The sequence below is a fragment of the Anopheles cruzii genome, chromosome 3, assembly GCF_943734635.1.
Source record: "Anopheles cruzii chromosome 3, idAnoCruzAS_RS32_06, whole genome shotgun sequence".
In the NCBI taxonomy this organism is placed as follows: domain Eukaryota; kingdom Metazoa; phylum Arthropoda; class Insecta; order Diptera; family Culicidae; genus Anopheles; species Anopheles cruzii.
In genome coordinates, this window is record NC_069145.1 from 44,984,942 (window position 1) to 45,003,976 (window position 19,035).

General features: G+C 53.3%; 2 protein-coding genes across 2 annotated transcripts in view; both read left to right on the plus strand.

Annotated features, from left to right (window-relative positions):
• Positions 1-16,866, plus strand: part of LOC128273800 (dynein axonemal heavy chain 10) — a 40,284-nt gene extending 23,418 nt beyond the window's left edge. The window contains exons 46-69 of the mRNA XM_053011841.1: positions 28-450; positions 519-623; positions 697-855; positions 1,877-1,987; positions 2,132-2,926; positions 2,999-3,356; positions 3,752-4,535; positions 4,614-4,818; positions 4,937-5,079; positions 5,283-5,487; positions 5,574-5,733; positions 7,588-7,761; positions 7,889-8,268; positions 8,340-10,094; positions 10,162-10,233; positions 10,312-10,923; positions 11,716-11,886; positions 11,993-12,164; positions 12,234-12,365; positions 13,206-13,558; positions 13,864-13,968; positions 14,882-14,983; positions 16,289-16,435; positions 16,720-16,866. Coding sequence (XP_052867801.1) covers positions 28-450; positions 519-623; positions 697-855; positions 1,877-1,987; positions 2,132-2,926; positions 2,999-3,356; positions 3,752-4,535; positions 4,614-4,818; positions 4,937-5,079; positions 5,283-5,487; positions 5,574-5,733; positions 7,588-7,761; positions 7,889-8,268; positions 8,340-10,094; positions 10,162-10,233; positions 10,312-10,923; positions 11,716-11,886; positions 11,993-12,164; positions 12,234-12,365; positions 13,206-13,558; positions 13,864-13,968; positions 14,882-14,983; positions 16,289-16,435; positions 16,720-16,866 — 7,770 coding nt within the window. The remainder of the gene's footprint in view (positions 1-27; positions 451-518; positions 624-696; positions 856-1,876; positions 1,988-2,131; positions 2,927-2,998; positions 3,357-3,751; positions 4,536-4,613; positions 4,819-4,936; positions 5,080-5,282; positions 5,488-5,573; positions 5,734-7,587; positions 7,762-7,888; positions 8,269-8,339; positions 10,095-10,161; positions 10,234-10,311; positions 10,924-11,715; positions 11,887-11,992; positions 12,165-12,233; positions 12,366-13,205; positions 13,559-13,863; positions 13,969-14,881; positions 14,984-16,288; positions 16,436-16,719) is intronic.
• An 861-nt stretch (positions 16,867-17,727) lies between these two features.
• On the plus strand, positions 17,728-19,015 carry LOC128273631 (uncharacterized). Its single transcript, XM_053011646.1, has 3 exons — positions 17,728-17,872; positions 17,955-18,377; positions 18,450-19,015. Exons 1-3 carry the CDS (start codon positions 17,768-17,770, stop codon positions 18,915-18,917), a joined length of 996 nt encoding a protein of 331 aa, XP_052867606.1. The 5' UTR covers positions 17,728-17,767; the 3' UTR covers positions 18,918-19,015.
• Positions 19,016-19,035: the final 20 nt, after the last annotated feature.

Below are 19,035 nucleotides of genomic sequence, written 5' to 3' on the forward strand. Positions count from 1 at the left end.
ACCCCCACCCCCGGTTTGTGGTTTCAGTTTGAAGGAAATGAAATCCGGCTCGATGCGAAGGTCGGCGTGTTTATAACGATGAATCCGGGGTACGCCGGGCGCACGGAGCTCCCGGAATCGGTCAAGGCTCTGTTCCGGCCGGTCACCTGCATCATGCCGGATCTGGAGCTGATCTGTATGATATCGCTCTTCTCCGACGGGTTCATCACCGCGAAGGTGCTGGCCAAAAAGATGACCGTACTGTACCGGATGGCGCGCGAGCAGCTCTCCAAGCAGCACCACTACGACTGGGGATTGCGGTCCCTGAACGCGGTCCTTCGCATGGCGGGCGTGAACAAGCGCAAGGCTCCGGACGTGCCCGAGGCGGCCACCCTAATGCGCACGCTGTTCGATATGAATTTTCCCAAATTCGTGTTTGATGATGTGCCACTGTTTATGGGTCTCATCAAGGTAAGGCGGTGGCTTTCTTTGTTGGCTATAGTTTCCCGAAATTCCCGCTCGATTGATTTCGCTGGCAGGATCTGTTCCCGGGCGTCGACTATCCCCGGGTGGGTTACCCGGACTTCAACGAAGCAGTAAAGGAGGTGCTCTTGACGAACGGATACATCATACTTCAGAAACAGGTAAATGTTGTCGCACTAGTCGGTGGGGCTAACTTCAAGACATGAAACGGCTGACTGTTGAACCATTTTGCAGATGGACAAAGTTCAACAATTGTACGAAACGATGATGACCCGACACTCGACGATGGTGGTTGGGCCGACGGGCGGTGGAAAATCGGTCGTAATACGCACGCTCATCGAAGCCCAGACAAAGATGGGACTCCCGACGAAGTGTACCGTGCTGAACCCCAAAGTAGGTACAGTAGTCTGGGCTGTTTCATTCGCTATCATTTAGGTGATTGGAACTTTTCATCTGCGAAACAATCGAACCACATTCAATCTGGCCCCCATCGTGAAATATGTTTGTTTGAAGAAATATCTTCAAAGCGCGTAATGCAACCGTCGTTAGCCTGCCAGCCCGGTGGTCTACGAGGAAAACCGCCAGTTTTGACCACAGCGCGCATATTTCCTATTCTATAATATAATGTTTTTGAAATCTCGCTCGCTCTCTCGCTCCGCCAAAAAGATGGTGGTTTGCTTGTTTGGTTTTGCTCGCCTTGTTTTCGGCCATCGCTAGCAGCCATCGCCATCGACGGGGCGAATCCTTTGCTGAAAAAGTGCTATTTTCGGAATTGGATCTACTTGAATGGGTGCCATAGTTCAGCGCTTCCCGATGCGCGCCCGATCCAATTTTGCCATCACCAGTGCCAGGGGTATCTTCTTCAACCGCCCATCCGGGTGCGGGCGAGTGTTTGAAGGCTTCGGAAGGATAAATTAACGAATTGATCTCTGGGCGCGCGTGGCCAGCGGACTCTCGGAGAGCTTTACAAAGAGATACCGCAGCGCACGACGGCAAATGTTGCGCACCTAGTTCCGGCAGTGGGCACCGGCAAAAAACTAAATATGCTCCGGCATCCGGGATGGTGCTGCGGTCTGCATCGGACCGACTCCCGGAATCTGGGCGAAGAAAAATGTTTAACGGCTTTCGAAAAATGCTTCGTCGTTGGCGCTGCTGATTGCATATCAGAAGTGGAGTGGGCCGTAGATTGGCCGCCCGTTCCTGCTTCCGGTCTTCATTGCTGCATTGCTTCCTGATGCCGATGCCGAACCTGACGGTGTCTGACCGAAACACACATTACCGATGGATTTTTTCCATCCTTCCTTCCAATCGCGCAATGGTTTTCTGTTGTTTATTTCTGGACCCTCGGCCTTCGACATTTTTCATATCCTTTGCAGTACCATGTTCATGCGTTCCACATCCTTTCCCTTCGCAGGCCTGCTCGGTGGTGGAACTGTACGGGTGCCTCGACCCAAGCACCCGGGACTGGGTGGACGGGCTGTTTTCAAACATTTTTCGAGAGATGAATAAGCCCACCGAACGGGATGTAAGTATTGGCCTCCAGGAGCACACACAGCGCCATTTCCGGATGCAGCGAGGGCGCTTTATGAGCCGTTAAATCAAATCCATCTCATCGCCATCGACGATGCTAATGAAAGCAAGCGCCCCTTCTTCTACCCACCGGCGACAGGAACGGCGGTACGTTTGCTTCGACGGCGACGTGGACGCCCTGTGGATCGAAAACATGAACTCGGTTATGGACGACAATAAGCTGCTGACGCTGGCGAACGGCGAGCGCATCCGGCTGAACGGCTACTGTGCGCTGCTGTTTGAAGTCGGAGATTTGGCGTACGCTTCGCCGGCCACCGTCTCCCGGGCCGGCATGGTCTATCTGGATCCGAAAAACCTCGGCTACGCCTGCTACTGGGAGCGCTGGGTGCAGCGACGCCACCCGGCGGAGCAGGAAGTGCTGCGGCGGGTGTACGGGGCCACCGTGCCCGGCGCGATCGATTACATCTTGGAGGGCACCGACGGAAACAATCAGGAGCAGCCGCTCGGTTTGGTTATTGGGCAAACGAATCTCAATATGCTGGTGCAGCTGTGCCAGTTTTATGACTCGCTGTTCCCCGTGCACAACCAGGAGCAGGAGGGTGTGCTCGAGTGTGCGTTCGTCCAGTGTCTGTACCTTTCGCTCGGTGCGTCGCTGCTCGAGGACTCGCAGGCTCGCTTCGATGCATTCGTCAAGCGCAACCTGGACCTGGTGGCGTGCGAAGACACCCAGGACAGCCCGGCCACCGTCGGGCAGCTGCCAACGCAGAAACCGACGCTATTCGATTATTTCTTCGACCTCCACCGAAAGGTGTGGCTCGCCTGGGAGTGGGTCATACCGGGTTACGTCCACGATGCATCGCTCAACTTTAGCGACATTCTCGTCCCGACGGTGGACACACTGAAACTCCAACGGGTGCTCCACCTGATGAACCGAGTAAGTCCTGGTGTGTGTGTGTGTGTGTGTGTTGGGTGCCTACTAATGTCTCCTATCTGTATGTCCCACTAGGTACGCCGTCCTGTGGTGCTGGTGGGCGACCCCGGCACGTCCAAGACCGCAGTCATTTCCCACTTTCTCGCCGGCTTAAGCAGGGACGCTTTTGTGGTGCTAAAAATTAACTTCTCCTCGCGCACGTCCTCGATGGACGTGCAGAAGGCGGTCGAGGCGGCGGTCGAGAAACGCACCAAGGACATTTTCGGGCCACCGGTCGGCAAGAAGCTGGTGACGTTCATCGACGACATGAACCTGCCGCAGGTGGACACCTACGGTACGCAGCAACCAATCGCGCTGCTGAAGTTGCTGGTCGAACACGAGGGCATGTTTGACCGATCGAAGGACTTGGGATGGAAAAAGTTCAAAGACATGTGTAAGTTGGGCGCGCACCGGGTCGCTCGACCGATGTTCTGTTCTAGGGTGGTCCTTCTAGTGTTTTGATGTGGGTTTTCCGAGCCGCCCAATACGACAATTCTGCTCATTAACAAAGCTACCGAGTGGAGCTACCGAGTGCCGTAGCAACCAGTTTGAGTTGGAAACTCCCCATTTTGGAAATTAGTCTTAAATATTTCCCAATTTTCTGGAAACGTATAGCGTTCCATTTCGTAGATCGTAGAGTATCAAGGTGTTTACTAAATGTTGACAATTTCCAAAAGAAAGTTTACCTTATTAACGGCCAAGTAATCCGCACTTTAAAGTCCAAACACTAGATGCATCACCCCAAAAACCCACAAAAAAGAGCTACAAGTCCTCCGGTTTAATTTGCAGCCTTCATAGCCGCCATGGGACGCGCCGGGGGCGGCCGCAACGAGGTGGACCCCCGGTTCGTGTCGATGTTTTCGGTGCTGAACGTGACGTTCCCGAGCGATGCCACGCTGCACCAGGTCTACACGGCCATCCTCCAGGGGCACCTGGAAGCGTTCCCGGTTGAGCCGCGAAGCGTCGGCCCCAAGGTGATCGAGATGACGCTGGCGCTATTCAAGACGCTCGTCACCAAGATGCCACCGACACCGTCCAAGTTCCATTACATTTTCAACATGAAAGACCTGTCGCGAATCGTCGCCGGGATGCTGCAGATACACCCGAACTACTTCCGGGAGGCGCGACACCTGGTGCGCGTCTGGAGGAACGAGTTTTCGCGCGTCATCTGCGATCGGCTGATAAACGAGCACGACCAGCGCTGGCTGGAGCAGCAGCTGAGCGAACGCATCGTCGAGCAGTTCCCGGTGCCGAGGAGCTTCCGCCATACGGTGCAGCTCGAGCCACGCGCGAGCCGCGGAACGGCGGAAGCGCGCGGCAAGAGTGCCGCCCAGGAGCTGTCGGTCGCGCAGTACGCGCTCCGAAATCCGCTCCTGTTCGGGGACTACCGGAACGCGGTGAACCCGGCCGAGGAGCGCTACTACGAGGACCTGCTCGATTACGAGGCGATCTACTTCCTGTTCCAAGAAATCCTGATGGAGTACGGTGAGCAGAGGGCGAAAATGAATCTCGTCCTGTTCGAGGACTGTCTCGAGCATTTGACACGGGTGCACCGGACACTGCGAATGCATCGGTAAGGATGCTGCGCCAAACCGCAGCCAACTTCTAACGCGGGAACTGACGTGCGGTGGTATTCCTTAATCCCTCCCAGCGGTCACGTCATGCTGGTCGGAATCGGCGGGTCCGGCAAGCAGAGCATTACGCGGCTGGCGGCATTCGCGGCCGGGTGTGACATCTTCGAAATCGTCCTCAGCCGAGGCTACGGCGAGGCGTCGTTCCGCGAGGATCTGAAAACACTGTTCCTGCAAGTCGGTGCCAGAAACATCAGAACCTGTTTCATCTTTAAAGCGGCCCAAGTAAGCTCCGTTCTCCTTAAGGCAGGCCCCAGAACGGCTTCCAGCTGGGCGTTTCCACTGAGCGGTCCGCTTTTTTTTTTTTTGCTTCTCTTCCTGTGCGCGGCCACCCCAAAAATAGATTGCGGAAGAAGGATTTCTGGAGTTCATAAATAATATTTTAACCACTGGAATGGTGCCAGCACTGTTTACCGACGACGAAAAGGATCAGATAATTGGTCAGTGCCGGGCGGGCGCGGTGGAAGCGGGCTACGCGGCGGGCAAGTAGGTTGACGGTATTTATTACGCTATGCTGCGAACTTTTCACAGCTGGCACGTGGTTTATTGGCTTCGGGTGGTGCGCCAACGTTGGCGCGGCGCGGTGTTTACACTGATTTCCTGTCGCTCTTCCGGCACGCCATTTTAAATCCATTTATCCTCTATCCTCTGTGTGTGTGTGTTCCGTTTCTTTTTTCCCCGTTTGGCAGGGACGGCGTTTGGTCATTCTTTCTCGACCGTGCCACTCGCAACTTGCACGTGGTGCTCTGCATGTCGCCCGAGGGTGACGCACTACGCAACCGTTGCCGCAACTTCCCGGGGCTGGTCGGGAGCACCACCATCGACTGGGTATTCCCGTGGCCGGAACAAGCCCTGTTTGCCGTGGCGAAGGTCTTCCTGGCCGACCACCCAAAGGTAAGGCAAGCGTCACTCGCGGCTTCGCGTATCGATGACTAGGCGAATCTCTTTGCGTCCTCGGCCGTTGGCCATCCATTTGCCAGATTCCCGACACCTACCGTGAGCCCATCATCAACCACGTTGTCCACGTTCATCAGTCGCTGAAGGACTACACGCTGCAGTATCGATTGAAGTTACGCCGCAGGAACTTTGTCACGCCCAAACACTACCTGGACTACATCTCCACGTACTTGAAGCTAATAGGTACGGTAATTCTCAGGCACACTTCAGGCACCGACATGCCCGGGGCGTGGATTGACACATCGCATTTCGATCGATCAGGTAGACACTGTTGGCACCGCCTTAATGAGCTGCTGCCGGCCGGGATGAAATGCGCATATGATTTCGGGGGGTTCCATCTTCCCTCTGCCAGCTGGTAGATTTATTACTGGTGTCGAGTTTGATCACTAATCAAATTTTATATCGAAGCAAATGTAGCAAACGGAGATACGCCCGGCCTCTGGGTAAACACCCAGATCAATTTGTTCCGACGGCGCGGACTGCTGTCGGCAGCGAGAGTTCCGGGCGCCTCCACAGGGCGCTGTCTATCAAATGTCTCACGGCCCGGCCATGCCCTACGTCTTATTACTTCTCGGATCGGAGCGTAGGCCAACGGCAAAAAAATACGAACGATACATCCGCTGTGCCGGGGGCCAAACGCTGCTGTCAGGAAGGCCGGCTGGAGGCAGACTAGCGTTCCGGTCGGTCCATAATTAATTAGCACGGCATTACCCGGAATAATCGATCATTCCCCTTGTTTACGCTTTGAAGTGCCGGTCGGTGCCGGTGGTAGCCGGCTGCCTCTTGCGTCTGCTTCCGCAGGGACGGCAGGCGGCGGCCGAAGAGCTTAGCCACATCAGGCGGAAAGTCTAATATGTGCTATAATCTCACATCCAAATTTTCTCGCCCGCCGGATATATTGGCCCGACCGTAGCACACGGTTCATTGGTCCGGAGTTTCGTGCACCTTCCGCTCATTTTTATCCCCGCCCGGTGGGCCCGAGCTATCCGCTCCGGATGTCACTGGGGCGCTGGGGTGGAAAACAGCCCACTTCAACCGAGACCGTCCGGAGCTTCGGTGGGGTCGTCGCTGAAGTGACCGAGCGAGATAGCGTGCGGGCAATGCGCGCGAAGAGACAAGAGCAAAGGGAGGACAACATGGATAACAGATGGGTCGAAAAGTGTCGAGCCTGAGAAAGAAAATGCGTTTTCATGTGTTTAAAATTGGCTTTATTCAGCGACGTAATCTCCATCACGAGCCACATTATGCGTTTCAGTTCCGCTTTAACATTTCAATACCACTTTTATGAAATGATTTATCCTTTGGCTCTAAATAGGCCTCAGTTTCAGTAATAACCTCTTTATTAGAGCAAAATTTCTTATCGAAGAGCATGTTTTTGAGGTCTGCGAAGAGCCAAATTGGGAAGTTGGGCAAAGCAAGCAGATTGATTGGAAGCAATTCAAAGAATAAATTATGTAGGTTTGCCATTGGTTTGATTGACCTGTGATACGGCGCGTTGTTTTGATGAAACTACAAGTACATTTGCGGTCGTATTTTTGTAATTTCGACTTCGACAAACGATTTTTTGGAATTTTTTAATGTTTTCTGGTATTACTACCTCATTTGGGCGACCACTGCGTTCTGCATCATCGGTGTGTCTGCGTTTGAAGTCAGCAAACCAACATATTATTGTTGTTTCTGAGTTGGAGCAGAGTCCTTATAACACTTTTCACTTTTTCCCAACAAGAAGCAGTGTAAAATTTAAACACGAAATTGTTTTTGGACCACTGTTCTGAAAATAACCAAAGTAGCGTCACTATGAGCACAACATTTCGAACAATTTCTTCTGAAAGTTAGTACTAGCTGAAAAAGCGATGAATACAATAGAACTAGCACCATATTTCTGTGAGGCTCGGGAAGTTTCAGCCCATGTGTTACAACACACAGCTTGTTTGGAGCAACAACAACAACAACCAAGAATGGTGGAAAGGAATAGCCCGAAACAGTCGACCAAAATAAATGTTCATCTTTCATTTTCAATTTGTCACGCTTCGCCAGAGGAGAAAGATAATTTCATCATGCAACAGTGCGCTCGACTATCGGATGGAATCAAGAAAATTAATGAAGCCTCACATCAGATCGATGAATTGAGTATCATCGTCGAGGAGCAGCGAAAAAATGTCATCGAAGCGGGAGAGCGCTGCGAATCGATGCTGGTCGGAATTGAGACATGTGAGTGCGAGGCAGCGGCGCTTCCCGGGGGGCGGCCCGATCCTTCGCGTTGTGGACGATGTTTGATGAACCATTCTGCTTTCTTTGCTCTCTCGCTTGCGTGGGGCGTTTCGATTTTTTCGCGCAGCCACGGAGCGGGCCAACATCAAGAAGCTGGAAGCGTCGGAAAAGTCGGTCGAGGTGGAGCAGCAAAAGAAAATCATTACCGTGGAAAAGGCCGAGGCCGAGGAAGCGCTGGCCGCCGCCCTGCCGGCGCTGGAGGTGGCCCGGCTGGCGTTGTCCGATTTGGACAAATCGGACATCACCGAGATTCGCAGCTTCGCCACGCCCCCGGAGCCGGTGCAGGTCGTGTGCGAGTGTATTGCCATCATCAAAGGCTACAAGGACATCTCGTGGAAGACGGCGAAAGGGATGATGTCGGAGGGCAGCTTCCTGCGCAGCCTACAGGAGCTGGACTGTGATGCGATTTCGCAGAAACAGGTCGCTACGGTGCGGGCCAATATGAAGGTAGGTCGGACAGCGCCCCGCCAGCGGTCGGTCGGTCACGGTAATCTGTTTCGTCTCGCCTTTCGTGACAGCGATCACAAAAACTGGAAGAAATGCAAAGCATATCGAAGGCCGGCTACGGGTTGCTAAAGTTTGTCCGCGCCGTCCTCGGGTACTGCGATGTGTTCAAGGAGATCAAACCGAAGAAGGATCGAGTCGCCTTCCTCGAGTCGGAGCTCAACGGGCAGCTGCGGCTTCTGGTGAAGCTAACGAACGAGATCGGCCGGCTGGAGAACGAGTTGGGCGAACTGAACGGCAAGTACGCGAACGCGATCAAAGAGAAGCAGCTGCTGCAGGAAATGATGGAGCAGGCGGAACGGCGCCTACTGGCGGCGGACAAGCTGATTTCCGGGCTCAGTTCCGAGCGGGACCGCTGGGCGATCGAGCTGGAGGGTCTCCACATTGAACGGACGAAAGTCGTCGGAAACTGCCTACTGTCGGCCTCGTTCCTGGCGTACATGGGCCCGTTTTCCTGGGAGTTCCGGAGGGCAATTCTGCTCGACGACTGGCTGGCGGATGTGCTGGAACAACAGATACCGTTCACGGAGCCGTACAGCGTCCGAGGGAATCTTTCGAGCGACCTCGAGCTGAGCACCTGGGCCTCCGAAGGGCTACCGCCGGACGAGCTGTCGATACAGAACGGAATACTGACAACGAGAGCATCGCGCTTTCCACTCTGCATCGACCCGCAGCAGCAGGCACTGTCCTGGATCAAGAAGCGCGAGTCGCCCAACAACCTGAAATCGCTGTCGTTCAACGACAAAGACTTTCTTAAGCAGCTGGAGATAGCCATCAAGTACGGTACGCCTGTCCTGTTCCAAGACGTCGACGACTACATCGATCCCGTGATCGACAACGTGCTGGAGAAAAACGTCAAAGTCGTCGCCGGACGACAGGTCGTGCGCGTGGGTGACAAAGAACTCGACCTGGACCCTAGCTTCCGGTTGTATCTCACGACGAAACTGGCCAACCCAAACTTTGACCCCGCCGTCTACGCCAAAGCGCAGGTTATCAACTATACCGTGACGGAGAGCGGCCTAGAGGACCAGCTGCTGAGCGTGGTCGTCCGGTCGGAACGTCCAGATCTAGAGGAGCAACGCGAAACGCTGATAGCTGAGACGACTGCCAACAAGGCGTTGTTGCAAAATTTGGAGGATTCACTGCTCCGCGAGCTTGCCACTTCCACCGGCAACATGCTGGACAACGTCGAGCTGGTCACGACGCTCGAGAGCACGAAGGAGAAGGCCGCCGAGGTGGCGCAGAAAATTGCCCTCGCCGAGCAGACGTCGAAAGCGATCGACCTGCTCCGCAACGGGTACCGGCTGGCCGCCCAGCGAGGTGCCCTCCTGTACTTCGTGCTGTCTGACATGGCGACCGTGAACGCCATGTACCAGTATTCGTTGGCCGCCTACCTGGAGGTATTCGCGTACTCGCTGCGCAAAGCCGTCCCGGACAGTGTCCTGTCGAAGCGGCTGGACAACATCATCGGGACGCTCACGCGCAACGTGTACGAGTACGGGTGCATCGGCATCTTCGAGAGGCACAAGCTGCTGTACTCCTTCCAGATCACCATCAAGCTGGAACAGAACCGGGGCAACCTGTCGCAGGCGGAGATTGATTTCTTCATCAAGGGCAACGTGTCGCTGGCGAAAAGCGATCGCGGCTGCCCGGTGGGCTGGATCAGCGACAAAGGCTGGCAGGATGTGGTGATGCTGAGTGAACTGTTTCCGGAAAAGTTTGGCACCCTTCCGCGTCACATCGAGCAGAACATCTACGAGTGGAGCAGTGTACGTACGCACCCGAGGACCAATCGTTTTCATTTGATTTACCTCCTCTTTTTTACATCCCTCACAGTGGTACGACCTCGAGGACAGCGACGCCGGCGAGTATCCGGGAAACTTCGAGCAACGGATGTCACCGTACGATGTACGATTTGACCAAACGCCGGCGGAACCGGCGGAACTTTGTTCTGATAAAGTGTTTGATGATAATTGCATTCCCCAGCACCTGTTACTGATGCGCTGCCTGCGCGTGGACCGCGTCTACCGGATGTTAAACGGATACGTGGCCCAAACGATGGGCGAGGAATTCATCACCCCACCGATCCTGAGCTTCGACGCCATCTACGAGCAGTCGGCCCCGACCACGCCGGTCGTGTTCATTCTGAGCCCCGGTTCGGATCCCACCAGCGACCTGATGAAGCTGGCCGACCGGTGCGGTTTTGGGGCCGGCAAGTTCCGTCACATTTCGCTCGGCCAGGGCCAAGAACCGGCGGCACTCGCCCTTCTCCACGCCGCCCTCGAGCAGGGCCTGTGGTTGATGCTCCAGAACGGACACCTGCTGATCGGCTTCATCAAGACGCTGGAGAAGGCGATCGATTCCAGCGGAAAGCCGCATCCCGACTTTCGGCTCTGGATAACGACCGACGCTACGCCAACGTTCCCGATCGGGATTCTTCAGAAGTCGTTGAAAGTCGTTACCGAGCCGCCGAACGGGCTGAAACTGAACTTGCGGGGCACATTTTTCAAGCTTCGCCAGCAGACCCTGGATTCCTGCACGCACCCCGCATTCAAGCCATTAGCATACGTTCTGGCGTTCTTCCACGCCGTGCTACAGGTAAGACAGCCGTGGCATGTCTGGCGCGCCGGCCGCCGACTTTCATCCTGGTTTCATTTATCCGTTCACCTGCCGCTTAAAGTCATTCACAGTCAGTCCCATCCTGATTACAGACATCGGTACTCTCCGCCCGGCGAGTGTGTGGTGCACTCGCCGGTGCACCCACAAAGAAGGCGGCAGATGTAAATTCATATTCCTTGTGGCAATCCCTCATGAATAATAAGGATCGTGATTTTTCTCCGGTTCTTTTTTTTTTGACTTGACTTGGTCCTACTTCGCCCTACATCAACGCAAATTTCCTAAATCAGATAACGTGATGCGCCCAGGGTGTCTAGTGAATGCAGTCACCACACCCCACATCCCCAGGCCGGCCAGACCCCTGGCTGGGTGCTGGGTCTGGGCAGACGAAAGGATTTAGGCATCCATCACCTTTCTTTTCAGAATTCAGATTTCTTCAAGTAGGTGCTTCACCAACTTCGCCCACGGGGTGGTCTGTGTCTGTGTGTGAGCAAAACATCTTCTGTGCAAAATGATTGAAGTTATGATGTATACCCGGGGCCCGCTATCGTTCGTGTGATTTTATCTGCTCGCTCGCTCGTGGGGCTTCAAAAGTTCTGAAGCCACACCCTCAGGAGGTGCACGATGCATACTACTGGCGCATATCATACGTCGCTTCGCGACTTCGTTATCAATATTTGCTGGCAAAATATTTTCTTCCCCGCAGCCCGCACCCGCACTCACGCCGCGTTTCCACTTCGTCTACTCTATTTCTCGGGTCGCCTCGCTCGCCAGGAGCGGCGCAAGTACGGGAAGCTGGGCTGGAACATTTGCTACGACTTCAATGAGTCCGACTTCAGTGTTTGCATTCAGATTCTCGATACGTACCTCTCGAAGGCGGCCGGGGGCGGCGGCCCCCGGGAGACTCGAGTACCGTGGAATAGTTTAAAGTACCTAATTGGTGAGGTATGTGAAGGTGGTTCCCTGCGTTTAATTAGCGTTTCGGAACGCGAAACGCGAATTTTGACGGTTTTTGAGTTTTGAGTTTTTGCCTATCCGTGTGTTGCTTCAGGTCATGTATGGTGGCAGAGTCATCGACGACTTCGATCGGCGCGTGGTGAAGACGTACATGGACGAGTACATGGGCGACTTTCTGTTCGACACATTTCAACCGTTCAACTTTTACGCCGGTGACTCGTTCGTCTACAAACCGGTGCAAGCCACCGGCAGGGATGAGTTTATCGGTAAGGACACCCTAGCCACCGATTAACCGATTAGTGTACTAACAACGGGCTCTTGTTTCGCGTTTTTAGCCGCCATCGACAAGCTGCCGCTCAACAACACGCCGGAAGTGTTTGGTCTACATTCGAATGCCGAGATCGGTTACTACTCCGCCACGGTGCGTCAGACGTGGGCACACTTGATTGATTTACAGCCACAAACCGGTGAGTAGCATGGCGGATGTGTTGCCCTTCTATCGTTAATCAATCATTAGGAGAACAACATTGCGCGCGGTAACAGCTGTTCATGTTGCCACACGTAATGAGGTCGAAGAATGCCCATAGAGTTTTTATCTGGAACCACATTCAAACAATTATTGTTCACCTTCATTTCGATATTGTTGCTACCATTTGCGCCACTCGGATATAGTGAGCATAGGAGATAAACTCCAACAGGCACCTCAAACTGATGGTACGTATAACAAGATCCTGGTAGCGCTTCTCGATGTTTTCGCACTAGAAACTTTCGCACCAATCGTAACTTGCAATGCTGTGCCGAGCTCACCGCAACGGTTATCTCCGTTGCACCGCATGTTGATGCGTCCGAGCTGCGCATCAGGATAATTTACTCATCCTGGTTCAACATAATTGCCGTATCCTTGCTTTAGCAAACGCACACGCACACACCGTAGACGCTCGCACACCATTCGATGATTGCAGCAACGTACACGGGACTGTAGGCAAATGAGCATACTTTGTTGATTGATGAACACAGACATACACACACGCACGCACGCACGCACACGGGTACCTTTTGGGCAGGCAAATTCGCCGGGTTAGGTCCGTCACGCCATCACGTAACTTTTGCGGCCATCAATCACACCGGCGACCGACTACATTTCCGGCGAGTCACCACCACCGGTTGGCGGTTGGCACATGTTTGAAATTTTACGCCTCAGCAAGGCTAATATTAGCATAAAACTATAACCCTCTTCCTTGGGTGTGTGTGTGTGTGTGTTCCACTCTGGAACGAACCGCACCATCACATAATCGCTTCGTCATCAGGTGCGGACGTGGGTGGCACCGGCCGGGACGAGTTTATCGATAGAGCGGCCGTTGACATTCTGAAAAAGCTCCCGAAACCGTTCGACATCTGGCGGGTGAAGAAGGCGTACCAGGTCAACGTCACGCCGATCTGCGTGGTGCTGCTGCAGGAGCTGGACCGCTTCAACCGGCTGATACAGCGGATCGACCACACGCTCCACCAGCTGCGGAAGGCGCTGGCCGGCGAGATCGGCATGGACGCGGTGCTGGACGACGCGGCTCATGCATTATTTAACGGCCAGCTGCCCGACGACTGGCGAAAGCTGGCGCCCGCCACCTGCAAACAGCTCGGTGACTGGATCGAACACTTGCTGGTAAGTAGCACCGGTAATCCGGCCCGGCTCCGAGTCCCGCGGTCGCCACGTGGTTCGATGACGTCACAAAACTTGGCGTAAGATTGGCTTGGCCCAGTAATATCTGTTTTTCGATACGCACCCAACCATCACACGCCCTCGAGGAAGCATTAAAGCTTAACAGGCTGTTTGCTAATTGGCCCCCCAGTAGCCCCCTTCGTCACTTCACACTCACTCTTTAACCTATCTCTCCGTTTCCGGTTTCTCACGACTCCCGCACTGCCGTGGCCGATGCCGATGAACTCTCGAACCCTAATTACGAGCAGCGAAGATCGCAGCAGTATAAATATTGGTCTGTCTCCGGTGAACCGCTGGTGATGTGGCTGTCCGGGCTCCACGTTCCGGAAAGTTATTTAACCGCATTAGTTCAGGTAAATTAAACAAACACCAAATAAATAACACACCGTTAGGCCACAGCCCGCCCCTGGGCCTAGCTCCTCACACTGCACGGGCGCCCGGAGTGACGATGTACTACAACCGGGGCCGCTACTACCGAAGGTGCACTGGCAGCTCTCACTCTCTCTCCACCGCCGTACCGTGCAAGGATAACCAATAAACAAACCATTCGGTTCGGATAGCAGCGTGCGGTTCGATTCATGGGTGAGCGAGTTTCGGGGTGGGGCCGCGTTGAAAAACGCCTGAGCTTATCCTGCTGATTGGCGCAGGAGCTGGCTTACACACCCCTCCTGGCCTTACCGCAACCACGCACCGGTTTCTCGACCATCGAAACCGCACTCCGTCTTTGATCCGGACTCTTCTCCGATGCATCCAGGTTGGCTCCATGTTTACAGTAGCCAATTAATTTGTTTACTAGCGCCAACACTGGGGTTCGTGTTAATCGTCTTCAGCTTTGTGGAGGATAAGCTTCCTGGCCAGCGTATCTTATCAACCAAGTACTCCGTCAGGATCTCGCTTCCCGAGAAAGTACCGGTTTGGGGCGGGCTGTGCCCTGTTGAACCGAATGGATTTATAATGCCCCCAACTGCAGGTAAAACTGCGAAATGATAGAGATTGCTTCAGGAGACGCATTATACATTTGTAGTGTTTTTATTAATTCAAGTGACGTTTAAACTCTGCTTCGAGCGAGCGTGCTTTGCAATAGGTTCTTTCGCTCCAGGACATTACTTTCACTTTGTCAGCTCTGCACGATTTAATAGTCGTGTCTGCCTTATTTACATACCCCCCCCCCCGGGGCCGCGCCCCCCCAGGCATAGCGATAGCAAGCACTTAAAAACACTTCAACACCGTGGATTATCGAACCGTCTCCATCGTTTCCGTTTCCAGATCGCCTGCCGGAAGAACAACTGGCCACTGGACCGTTCGACGCTCTACACCTCCGTCACGAGATTCTTGCGCGAAGACGAAATCGAGGAGCGGCCAGAAGCGGTAAATCAATTTAGATTAATTTCTTTCCCAACGATTTCATTAGATTCGCCCGAAGCCCTGCCGGTCCTGCAATGCGCCCCACGACTGGCCCGGCGACTCACCGGGCCGGGGCCACATAAATCTAGGATGCAGGGCTGCCGTCTTTGACGCCATTGGATTGCAATTCGATTAGCAGCTAAGAAGCCGGCGTGGCTCTCGTGGCCAGCCTCGTGCCCGATGGCAATATATTACCACAGGCGCATCAGATCTCACGAGGCTGGTCGGGCTGGTTTCGATTCGAATTGAATCAAATCACTTCGCAGCCTGCGGTGTTGAGTACCGCTGAGCTGCTCGCCTCAGGCCCTCGAGCCGGATCGGCACCGACTTCTTAATCTTTTTATATTTCTTCACACCGTCGCGTGTTGCCGAGTAATCAGATCCTGTCCGATGATAACTGTTCGCCTTCTCTGGGACGACTCGCCAAAAGACACCAGGAAGGGCCGATGTGTGTCTGGAGGAATATGTATTCCGCAGTGAAATGAAGAATCCAATTTTGCTCGCTTGTGGGTCAATACTTACTTACTTAAAGCTTGAAACTGATACCTGGAGCGTGGCAGTCGCTTGCCACTAACAGGGCGACCGCTTTCGATTGATTGCCCGATGTGTACTATAATGCTGCAGGTCATCGGGATGCAATCGTTCCTCGCAACGCCGTTTACTCTCGTGTGCTTCAAAATTACCTTTGCCGGTACTGTAAACACTCTCCCGGGGCTTCGGGCTGTACAGCGGAACTAGCCACCGCTGTCCGACAGTCGTTCTCAGCACCCACTTCCGATGACGATCCTTTCGCCGCAGACACTGAACAATAGAAGATTTGCAGTTTGATTTCATTCTGTTCACCCCTCATTCAATTGCTTACCGTACAGCGTGACGTACGTAAGTCGGGAACAGTTTTCCGCCAACTTGCAGCAGCAGCAAACAGTATCGGTCCCGCTGCTACTGGTCGCAAGTTCTGCTACAGACACTAGGTGACCATCTAACTTACAGTGAAAAATGAAAAAATATGACCTTCTCGGAGCCGGGAGCCTCGTCGCGCGCACGTGGACGCGTTGGCCGCACTATCTCCGGGCTTCGTGCTGCGTGCAGCAAGAAGCATTCCCAGTCGTATGCAATTTGTCTTATTTGTGCGCTCATTCTTTTGTGTCTTCGTTCCGTATGTTTGCCCGTGCTGCTGTGCTCGACATCGTCCTGTGGGTCCTGTGGTTCGTTTGCTGGCCCCGGAACCCGGGTGCCCGGGATGCGGCCGGATGATGCTGATAAATGCAGGGCTGCTACGTGACCGGTTTGTACCTCCAGGGTGCAAGCTGGGATCCGGAAAACCGATGTCTGACACGTTCGACACCGAAAGTGTTGGTGGAACCGCTGCCCGTGCTCTCGATTGTCCCGATAGAAACACATCGGCTGAAATTACAAGTAAGTCAACGCGCTACACTTTTATTTGATTATGTTCCGGCTGTCACATGCACCGTTTGATAAACATCTCAATTTATTTGCCGCACCTCGGACCGCATGTGCACACACACAGCGGCATTTCTATTGCTCAATCAACCCGCTTTTTTTGTTCCGTTCCGTCGGACCGGTTACGTCCCATCGGAGTGGATTCCACCGCCAGTTCGATCGGACCATTAATTGGGTCTACCAAAGAAAAATTGCTGATTTTTATGATGGTTTTGCTTTGGTCAATCTGCTCATTTCAGAACACTTTCCGTGCACCGGTCTACACAACGTCGGAGCGGCGCAACGCGATGGGCGTGGGGCTGGTATTTGAGGCTGACCTACACACGGAGGAGCATTGCAGTTTGTGGGTCTTGCAAGGAGTATGTTTAACGATGAACCTGGACTAAATCGGGCGTCATTTCTTTCGAAGCAGGGTGAAAAACTGTTCATTCGTTTGCTTTCGAATTCTTTTTCTATACCATTACGCATTAACCATTAACACCCTGATTTGGGTAAAGGAAAACAAAATAAAATTATCCAATGGAGCTTTAAAATACTAATTAAAAAAGCACTTCTGTCAGTTGAACATCGCGTAACCATGTTGTAGTGATCACACCGTGAACGATCTTCAGGTTCCTCGTTGATGATTGCATGTAAATCTTTCGTTGAGGATCAACATTGCTTTCCATTTATTCTGATGTTATTCTGATCTTCTCTTTGCTGTTTTTTACACAATTCTTGTGTTTTCCAAACACACAACCAGCAGCTTAATGATGTATTATTAGAAACACGACTGAAGGTTTTCTACATTATTATCCCAGTGCTTTAGTTTAATTAAAACGGTGATCTCTAATAATTTTATGTATATGCAAATTGAAAAATTCTAATTTTGATCAATAGTGATATATTGTAAATGTACATTTTTGCAATTTACTGGTGTTTCTTATGTAACGAATGGAGCAGCCTTTGTTCTTATTCCTACCGTTTTCAGTCTCAATAGAAAGATAGTCCTTGTAGCTAAACTGTTCGTTCTACTTTTTGAACTGATCACAACACGTTACAAATAACGAATCTTTTTCGATTGTTGGGCACGCGGTTGCTCGTGTGGTGGTGCGCCTGCGCACCGGGTTGCGTTATGTCACCTGGCGAGCCCTTCTTGTTTATGGGAGCCATCCAGAAAATCGATACCAACGCCACAAGGAGCATCGGACATTTAGTGACAGGCTGGTGAGAGAGCATCGAAAACAGTGCGGAAAATGGCAGTAAGTTTCACCCATTAGTCGCGCCCATTAGCAGCACAACGGCACAATGTTTATGGACGACAGTGGCATCGAGAGTGGCGACAAGTTGGACTCCCTGTTCGTCGATGAACTGGGAAGCTTCGTGGACGACCAGCACGCGACGAACGCTGCGGTAAGCACCAAATAGCACGGTCGGTCACGTGAACGCGTCATTGCTGAAAGTGTGTGGGTGTCGCCTGGCGGGTTCTTTGCAGCCAACAGCTGTTATGGGTGGAATCGATTCCGATGCGGAAAGTGACATCTTCTCGAAGCTTAACGACTTCGATGTGGTGTTTGAAAACCCGAACGAACGGCAAACCTCCGCCACCCAGATCGCGGTGTCACCGAGTGCAGCTCCGGACTATGAAGGATTTGCCGCCGGGCGACAGACTTACAATGCTCCCGGGAGAAAGGTGCTGTCGAGCGACAACAGTACCGACTCGTATGCGTCCTCCACGGTAGCACCAGGCGGTGCAGTCACAGTGCCTTCGGGGTCGCTCACGGACGACAGCTCAGCCCAGCTCAGGGAGCATAACGCCACTGCACAACAGAGCACGTGTAAGATATTGCAGCGGAAGCTGGAACTGAAGGTTGAGCGCGCCAAACGCAACTACAAGCAAATGTACCACACCGAGCAGGTACGTTAAGAATGCCCGTGACGTGTTGCGCCCGATGCACCATCTCGTTCTGTGTCCTTTTTCCATACGCAGGAAGTCCACGAGAAGGAATCACAGATTAGCAGCCTAATACCGATATCGAGGCTCCCGATTCCGGGATGCCGCGACAGCCAGCAGCTGGTCGACGTCAATACGGGGTTCAACAGTGACGACGACCTAGAGAACGTGTCTTTCTTCCCGCGCCCCGCCCCAAAGGCGAGCGGCTCGCAAACGCGCCAGGAGCTGTCGGATACGTTCAGCATTCAGGAGATGACGATCGAGTCCGACAACGATGATCTGGACTTTGAGCAGTGCCGGAAGCTGTCGGACAGCAAAGGCTACCGGAAGATTCTGAACCGGGGGGCCGGATCGGCCGGCCAGGATGACTACCTCGACAACGATACGCTCGACGAGGACGATGATTCGCAGAACCTGGAGCTGCTGGCCCCGAAGAGGGGCTACGTGTTGCGGCAACAGCTGAGGCGAATGTTTTGCTGCTGCAAAACCAATGAATTCCTGTGACGGTACTGAGACGGTGGTTGGTTGTTTGTTTGTTTCGTTTTGGTGTATGTGGTGCGGATCGTGGGCTTCCCCTGTGCCGTGAAAGAATAGCAGATTGAGATCGGTCGGCTGGAAATAC

What these genes read in the sequence shown, in the direction of transcription:
- LOC128273631 (XM_053011646.1), top strand. Translation starts at nt 17,768, where the DNA reads ATGTTTATGGACGACAGTGGCATCGAGAGTGGCGACAAGTTGGACTCC. An exon ending in AGCACGCGACGAACGCTGCG is followed by an intron (nt 17,873 to 17,954) that starts GTAAGCACCAAA and finishes GGTTCTTTGCAG; the next exon opens with CCAACAGCTGTTATGGGTGG. An exon ending in AAATGTACCACACCGAGCAG is followed by an intron (nt 18,378 to 18,449) that starts GTACGTTAAGAA and finishes TTCCATACGCAG; the next exon opens with GAAGTCCACGAGAAGGAATC.